Here is a 9244-nt window from a genome sequence, read left to right on the forward strand (position 1 = left end):
TGGAAAGTAACAGAACTTAAATATTAAACGAAGAGAGAGAAAAGAGAAAAGACAGGAAAGAAGGTGGGGGCAAAACCATACATATGTATGTACAAGGTGGCTAAGGCAAGTGTCCTAAGAATTTCCATCAGTTATTTGAAAATAGCAGTTCATGGGTAGAACTCTCACCTTGACTAACTCTCTATGCTGATAACTGTGAACTAAGCAACTACATTGAGAACAGCAATGTGTAATACTAAAACTATGCTTGAAGTACCTATTACCTTGGTCTTCTAAATGTGTACCATTTCTAACGTTATATCAATTATTACTATACTTTCTTTAAAGTAATTTTAAAAAAGGTAATAAAAGTAAATGAGAGACAAGAACAAAAATCTAAGTTCTCTTGAAAGCATGTGTTAACATTCAATTATATGTCCCATCTTGCATAACTATACCTGCTATTCTGAGCAAGTATTTTTACAAAATGAAATATTATTCAGCTATGAGAAATTTGAGGCTTTTGTGGATAAATTGATGCAGCTAAAGACTATATCAGCGAGGGCCAGGGAGACGGCTCAGTGGAATAAGCATTTCCCTGGCAAGTGCAAGGGCCTGAGTTCAATCCCTGGTTCCGCAAAAAAAAAAAAAAAAAAAGACTATCAGCGAGTGAAATAAATCAGAATCACTACAGCTAACATGGTGTTATCTCACTAGGGTGAGAACCCGAAAGAGTAAACATCTGAAAGGTGCAATAGACACTGAAAGGGAAAGACTTTGTTCAGTAGAAAGGAAAAGCTGGGATGGGAAAAGGACAAAGGAAACAAGGGAAAGGTTATAGTGATATATATCGAGACTAGTTTGGATGATTGTACTGCTGATTTCTGCTAGTCTTTTGAAAGGAGCAGTTAATGCTTCAAAATTTTTTTGTTATTATTTTTTTTCTTTTGAGTTTCTTACAACCTTTTTATTATTGCTTTATTTTGTTTTGTTTTTTATTTAAACCAATCTTGCATGTTTATATCTGGTAACCTGAACTACTGATTTGAATATAACATCATGCAATGCAGCAACCATTGTTGAATTCCTGTTACTTGGATTAGTGAAATTTTTTTATCACTTCTAATGTTGCCCTTTTTTTCTATCACTATTTTGTATTTTTTAAAAAAATAAAAATAAAAATAAAAAATGAAGCAAATAAATTTATATATCTATCACCTCTATTTGTATTACATTTAAAATGGTATTAATCATGTATTTTATTTTTGAGATTTTTTTCAATATTTTATTTATATTTGGCACTAGTATTCAGAAATGAACCTGATCTCTAGCGATCTGTGTGTGCCACATTACACTACATTGACAACATTTTTCCAAGAATGCAACATAATGGTAGAGACCTTGTAGGTTTTATTAGTGCCCTTGTGAAAGGGGTCCCAGAAAGTGTCCACTGATTTCTCTTGCGAGGACTCTGAAGATGAGTTTATGAACTAATATGACTTTGTTGTGTTTTTCAAAGCATATATGTTGGGAACTTAATCCTTAATCCAACACTGATCTCTCCCATCCCATAATGTGATGCCCTTAACCATTTTATTTTTATTCTTATTCTTAACTATTTTGCACTATTATTCATAAATATATTTAATGTTTATGGTGAAACAAGAAAAACCCCTCATTAAATGCAAGCCCCTCATTCTTTGATTTCTCAGTCTTCAATCCTATGAGACATAAATTTCTTTATAAATTACCCAGAATCTGCTATCATAAAACACTAAAACCCCCAATATTTCTATGTAATATGCTGAAAATTCACATTCTTGATTTAAAATTCTCAAGATATCACTTGTGTTTATTTTGAGAGAAATTTATCCTAAAGTGGAATTTCTCTCAAACCTGGGGAAACTTTAAGAAATGCTAACATATTATTTTTTGGAAAAAAGTTTAAACAAAGCAAGGGTACTTCACAGAATAGAGTATTTAAATGGAAAAATAACAGACCAAATGATATGATTTTACCAGACATAAAAACACTTGTATTTTGATTTAATTCCTAGCTCTAAGAATTTTGAGCAATCTCTGTTTTTTTGTAAGCCAGCCAGTCTAAACTAGCCTTGCTACAGTAGGCTGAATGATATGAGAAGAAGAGTTAATGTACTATTTTAATATGTTTAAATTTAGTAGTCAATGTCTGGAGCAGATACCTTGTCATCTGCTGGAGTGTGTATGCGTGTGTGCATGCGTGTGTGTGTGTGTGTGTGTGTACATGCACATGCGCCTGTGTGTAAGCATGCATCTCTTACAACTTTATTTTTTTAATTACTCATTGGTTTGTATAGATTTAAATTTGTCTTGATGTTTGAGAAATTATGTTTATGATCAAAATTTTAAATTTTGCTAATATTTTCAGATTTCTTTGTCTTAGGTATAACAATTTCTTTCCATTTCTTCAGCATCTTTTCATCTGTATTTATTTTTTCCTTTTCTGTTTAATTGAAGTTCATCATGATTTTAGTGGTTTATCTGTCCTTTTGTTCCATAGATCACCCTTCTTATTTCTATTGTCTGATCCACTATTTTTTGCTTTAATCTTTAACTCCTTCTGCTTACCTGAGTCGTGTGTTTTCAGTTCATGTTGTAATCTTGTTATATTTTCAGAGGCATTTATTTAATCTTACTGTTTTCTTTAGACACCATTAGCCTTTAAAATTTTATTTTACGCGTAGACCCAGCAGTGTTATGCAGGTTCAAGCATTTCAATTTTTCACTATTCTTTTGAGGGCAATGAGCTTGAATTCATTCTTTTATCAAGGGTTAGTGACTTTTTCTTTGTATTGGCATTAGAAAATGTTGTGCGCTCTCCTTTTAATTTCTCAGTTCTATTAACAGTTTCATTATGATCTATTGTACAGTCAGTTATTTTTGCTAATATTCAATCATTCTAAAAAGACAATGCTATCAATTTTGTGCTGAAAATTCTGACAGGCATTAATACACCTTTTCTTGCACGAGTGCTGGACTTTCCCTAACATTTCCTTTCTTGGTCCCCATTCCACTCAATCCCGCAGTGACTTCTCGTTTGGCTGTGGCGACAGAGGCCACATCCTCACAGTGTTTAGAAAAAGACAAGATGAAAGAGTGTGTTGGCATGACTTCTGGCTTAGAAATATTTCCCTGTAAGTCAGTGAAATTCAGTAATTGATTTCATGACAGGTAAGCCATGAGACAAAGCAGTTTCTGCATTTTCAAGAAGCGTGACTCTTAGGTGAATTTCCCTTGCCATGCACTTACACACGCACATCCATCGCATGCAGATGCACAAAGCACAAGCAACTCAGAGCATCACAAGGCCTTTTGTGCTGCATCTGGAATAGCACCATGTAAGGACACCACTCTGACTCTGTGAGTCCTTCAGGGTCAGGGGCACTCAGCTTTCCCACACTCTTAGAGAATGCCTGTGTGCAGAAAGGGCTCCTTAAATCTGCACTGCAGCCTGGGCAGTTCCTTTGCTTTCACAGGAAACCAGATATGGACACTTCATGCAGCTTTTTCTCAATAAGCAGACAAGAGAACAAAAACACCCTTCTAAAAAAATATCACCTTCCTTTTGCTTTTTTTCATATAGGCACCTTGCATAAGTTGCAGATTCCTTTGCATGCTTAATATTTCAGCTTAAAATATTCACAGCAATTGAATAGCATGTCTAGCTTGTGTTATTTTTGCTGAAAAATACATGATCTTTTTGAAATTATGAGTGAAGTTATTGTGTACTATACTCCTTGTCAACAAAAATAATCATAAAATGATAATGCTACCTTAAGACAAATTCCAAGAATTCAGAAAAAAGAAAAACTTGCTGGAGAACTAATTCTTCTGTAACTGTCTCTCAGTCCTATAAACAACACAGATTCCACTTTGATACATGTCACTTTAAAAATACTACCTGTTTTAAATTTTTTCTTCATACTCTATTTCTCCATATTCTCCACCATAATCCTGCAAAACAGATTGTGCTATACCTATTTCTCATATAAACTGCATTATAGAAATTTTAAATAATTTGCTTAGAATGAGTGATAATAAGATAAGAGTCTGGATTTTAATTATCCTTGTATGTCACTCTAGACAGGTTTTCTATGAACCCTTATCCCATTGTATACTTCAAATTTTATTATGACTGCATGGCTGAAGAAACTATTTCAATAAAAAGCTGATATGACAGTGTAGATTAGGAGGTTTCCAGACTTTTTCAGGTCTGAAATTTAAAATCCCCTTCCTGACAGTTCAGTCAGGACCAGCGCTTTTCTGAGACTACTTTGAACACAATCTTTCACGGTGTCCTACCCAGTCCCATTGTACAGGCATATCTTAGACCTGTTTATCCTGCTGGGATGAGAATCATGCAGATGTCCAGGGCTCCTTGATTGGTAAACTATTTGACAAACCAAGATGGAAGGAATATGCCAGAAATGCCAGGGAAACAGCATCCAGTGCTGACCCTGTGCACTAGATTTTACATAAAGGAGAAGCAGTATAGAAATATACTGGAGCCAAGGAACAGTGCCCTGACACGCAGTGAGTCCGACAATGCAGACAGAAGTTCTAAGTCTCTGTCACCTGGTGGCAACTCCTTTGCACACCCCTGTGCCCTGCTACCTGAGCCACCCTCACTTACAGACTGCATATATCTCCAGGAGCTTTCATTAGATCTCCACCTGTTCTCAGATATATATTGGGGATAGAAACTTCAGAGCTAGTCTTAAGGTTATGGAAACAGACGGTGCACTTCTTTCCTTCTAGCGATGTATACTTATGCACCACAAAAGGTCAGAATAAACTTGCCCTTATTGTTTGCCTGATCAGCATGAGACAAACCATGTCAAGCACCACATATGGTACTTTTGAAAATTAAATACATACCTGGAAGTATGCTTGATAAGTGGTATAAATTCTGTAAATGTGTTAGCTTGTCAGTAGTCAGAGCAGTCAGAATGTCCTGGCACAGAAGCTCCCAATGTATTTTCAGCTATCACAAAGGAAGTGCCTTCCCCAGGTGCACACAGTATTCTCCACGAGTCAGTTAGGCAAGTGGTGAAAACAGAGTAGGGCAGTTCTCCTACATTCTTTCTTTGCTTACTCAATTATTAATAGATTTGTTGAAATTGTTCACTCAGGAATTGAATTTTTATTTTTCTGATTTATTGCTTATTGATTTGTATAGCAGGTGGGATGTTATTATGAGTACAATATATGAATAGCTACGTATTCCTGGTGAGCTATAATGTTTGTATTTGGTGCTGAACATAAAACCCAGGACCTTGTGTGTCCTCAAGAAACTCTATGCCACTGGGCGACATCTTCAGGCTTAATTGAATGTTTAAATATAATTTCTCTTTATTTCTAGAAATTTTAAACTTAATATAAATTTTTATGTCTGATAGTCATAGTACTTATTTTGTTCATTTTTCCCATGCAAGTTTGAAGCTTTCATATTTTATACTGTTAATGTTCATTTAAAATGTATTATTTAATTTTAATTTTAAGAAAATCTGACAACCTTTTCATTTTAGATTTAAATTACTTCTACTTAATTAAGTTATGGAGTATCTGTATTATGCATTTTCTATGTCAACATTCGGTGTAACTTTTGTTCCTTTCTATACATCAGTCTTGTGTATTTCCATGCCTTTATTCTAGTTTCAGTATTTTTACTGTTTGCACTTTTATAATCTCGTTTATTTTATATTGAAAATTTTTGCCAAAATCCTGTTGCTTGGAAAATATAGTAACTGATATCTTGGTATATATATTTATAAAGCACTGAATGCAAACAGTTATATATCTGATATGAAGATTTGCTGCATTGGAGCAAACATTTCTGTATTTATAATGGCAGAGATATCTATTTCTGTCATAGAAATTAGCAAAGTCATGGTTTCCATGGCCTTTAAGATCTGCGTCTGGGAGATTCGGCCACAGACAATTTGAGTGGCTGACAGTCACTGATATCTGTTCAGGAGCAGAAAAAGTTTCCACACTTCGTACATAATGGCACACACTGCTAGCCTTTAACCTTTAGCTTTCAACTCTGCATTTATTTGAATTAAATAAACATATATATTATGGCATAGATATTCTTCTGAATATTTTTCAAATACATAGCTTTTATCCACATATATGCATATATCATATAATTCTCAAATATATATACTTCCAAATATAGATAATTTCACATTAAGCTAAACAAGGTAAAAACATGTAAACATATGCACCTGGTTTTGGTCAAGTAAAGCAGAAATCACAATTTAACCACAAGGTAACAAGTGCACTTGAAAGGGAAGGAGGGAGAAAAACAGGCATGTAAACCGGCAGCAGCAGCGAGGACCTGCATAGGTCCAATTTTAAGGCTATTGTAGCAAAAAGCTTGTAATTTAATTAAGACACTTTCACCCTGTCACATTTGTTCTTGAGGGATTTCACAATGAGGGTGGAAATTCTGTAAACACTACACTAGAACTGAGTGAATCTTCTGAAAACAGACATGACAAGACAAGCCATCAACTGATAGCAATATTAATTTCACCCAACAGTAGTTTTAAGGACATTTTGTTTTTTTGACACTGCGAAACACCATAACACTATAGAGGGAATAAAGTGGGAAGACACAAGAAAAAAGAGAAATACTGCATAAAGTTTGCCTCAATAACTCTGAGAGCAATACATGGGTTAGTCAATAAAGGGAGAACAGGATTAGAGAGACACAAGAAAAAAGAGAAACACTGCATAAAGTTTGCCTCAATAACTCTGAAAGCAATACATGGGTTAGTCAATAAAGGGAGAACAGGATCAGAGAGAAACACTGAATAAAGAATGCTTCAATAACCCTGAAAGCAATACATATCAGTCAAGATAGGGAAAACAGGCAACAATGACAGAGCCTCAGGGAGATTAGACATATGCCATAGCATGATGTCACAAAATCGAATTGAAATAGTCTTCCATCTGACAATAAAACAAGATCTACTGGTCATCAGAGAAAGGAATACCATTTCTCAGTGCAAGAAACTTCTTAAACAACACCTTTGCCATGCGAAGTGTGAAAAGCTCGCCATTACTACTCTCGAAGAGCCTGTTACTCTCTTCCACACACACGGGCTCCAAAATCTGATGCCAGTATCCGCTGGATTCATCACCACCTGACCTGGGATAATGCACTTTCTGGTCATGAGGGTACTCATGCTTGTAAAAGCAGTTATCTCCAAATGGGCAATGACCCCTGCCCTCAGCAAAATACATACAGGGCTTGTGTCTCAGTGACTCCTTATATTCCTGAATAAGCTGCTCCTTCTCCTCCTCACCCTCTACCCAGTACACACTGGGAATGACAAAGCTGGAAGAGACCCTGCACTGTGGACAGGATTTACTGATTCTGTTCTCAAACTGTGTACCACTTCTCCATGTGCGAATACAAGAAAGACAGTAGGTATGCTTGCAGCCATAAAGGATACCAAAGCGGCGTTGGGCAGGCTGGTTTTTCTCATAGACAACCTCCATGCATATGCCACACACCTTGTCCACACTGCGTTGCACAGCAAATGAGAGTTCCATATCTCTCTCATGTGCTGCAATGCAGGCCCTTATGTGGGCTTCCCTCTGGTCAGCATCCACAGGGTGCAAGGCCTGCAGCCCGCACATGTCACATACATCACCATGGAGGTACATACATCTCTCCCCATAAATGCAATTCCCATTGGCAGCATAGCGGCAAAGTGGGACCCACATGCGTACAGGTATCTGCTCACTTGCAATCACTGGTGTCAGAAGAGGAGCTGGGAAGGCCTGTGCATAGACCATGAAACCTTGGTAGGGCAGTGCAGGAGCAAACTCAAAAGCACTCACCCAGCCTTCCATACCTGCTTCTCCTCCAGCAGCTTCAAATCCTGAATGGTCTACCTCAGCTTCAAAGAAATTGTTTTCAGCAGCCAACCCAAACAGAGGAAAGGAGCTTGAGGATGCAGCAGGTGGGGCCTCCAGCTCTTCCTCAGTGGGGGGCTCACTCTGCACAGCCACACTACGTACTCTCTCTGAAGAGGCCTGGGGATGCAAACCTTGGCTCTCCCTTGCCCTCTGCTGCCTAGCAAGGTCATGGGAGTAGCAACAATTCTCTCCCTCCTTGCACTGCCCATGAAGATAATACCGGCAGAGGATTTGCTTGGTCCAGCTGCCGCTGCTCCGCTCCTGCAGAGGATTTGGCCTAGCCCCACCCCCTGAGGCCTGGGCAGGCCGGGAGCCACTTGTGAGGGGCTGGACAGGACTCACAGCCATAGGGAGTGTGGCCCAGCCTTCTTCCACATGCAGAGAGGCCGAGCTTATTACCTCAGACACCCCAGAAGCCTCAGACCTGGGAAGGCTGGGCTGAGACACAACCTCCCCATCTCCCTCAGCACCTGCCTTGGCACCAGCGCCCCCATGGGCTTGAGAGAGAGCTGCAGGATCTTCCATGGCTTTCTAGCACCTAGGAAGTCTTTTAGGATTGCTCTGGTATCTATTCTTTCTTCTGGCTTGATTCCCGAAGCTTTAGCTTGTGTTCCGAGGTTTCTGTGAAAAAAAAGAAAAAAAAAGTGCAAAACTTTTTCTTCCCCCCACCTCCCAGCTCCTCTTAACTATTCCTACTTCCATTTTGGAGGACCTGGCATGGAGTACACTTTCTGTATGAACACCATTTAGGTACTATCTAGTTGCAGTTCAGAAAAGTAATATGTCCTATCTTTTGTTCATGAGAACAGTCATGGGCTGGAGGCCCCTTTCTCTGGCCTCTGTGACTTCCCTGCTCTGTATCAGCATCCCTTAATCTTCTCCTCCCCTTTTCTTCCCTACAGAGTAGGTCTTAATGGGATCTCATCTAGTTTTTATGTGTACTTAATTTTTCATGTTTGTGAAAATCAGAATCCTTGTTCTCCCCATGGCTTAGCAGTTCATCTTGTAGCTTCTGAAATTCTTCATAAATATTTTAATTGCCTCATCTCATTCATTGCATTTATGTCTATTCATATGTACTCTGGTTAAATCCATGCCCCTGCGTGCTGGAAGTCCTATGCTTTTGTTCTGCTGACAAGGCAGCAATTTTCTTGGTTTTTATGTTCTCAGACCTCTGTGGCCTAAGCTGAATATGCTTTTCACCAGACAAGCATTAACAGGGAATGTTCCTGATGTGAGACTAGTCGGTGCCTTCAGGCTCCTTCCTTTTTCTAATTTCTAATGAAAC

At 38.0% G+C, this 9244-nt stretch overlaps 1 protein-coding gene across 1 annotated transcript; it reads right to left on the reverse strand.

Moving 5' to 3' along the window:
- Positions 1-6999: 6999 nt before the first annotated feature.
- On the reverse strand, positions 7000-8481 carry Mkrn3 (makorin ring finger protein 3). The gene has a single exon (XM_004649021.2). The coding sequence runs from the start codon at positions 8479-8481 to the stop codon at positions 7000-7002; it is 1482 nt and encodes a 493-aa protein (XP_004649078.2).
- Between the last annotated feature and the right edge of the window lie 763 nt (positions 8482-9244).

The sequence above is a fragment of the Octodon degus genome, unplaced genomic scaffold, assembly GCF_000260255.1.
Source record: "Octodon degus isolate 3935 unplaced genomic scaffold, OctDeg1.0 scaffold00002, whole genome shotgun sequence".
In the NCBI taxonomy this organism is placed as follows: Eukaryota; Metazoa; Chordata; class Mammalia; order Rodentia; family Octodontidae; genus Octodon; species Octodon degus.

Excerpts from the sequence above, each read along its gene's own strand:
- Mkrn3 (XM_004649021.2), bottom strand. The coding sequence starts at position 8,481 with ATGGAAGATCCTGCAGCTCTCTCTCAAGCCCATGGGGGCGCTGGTGCC.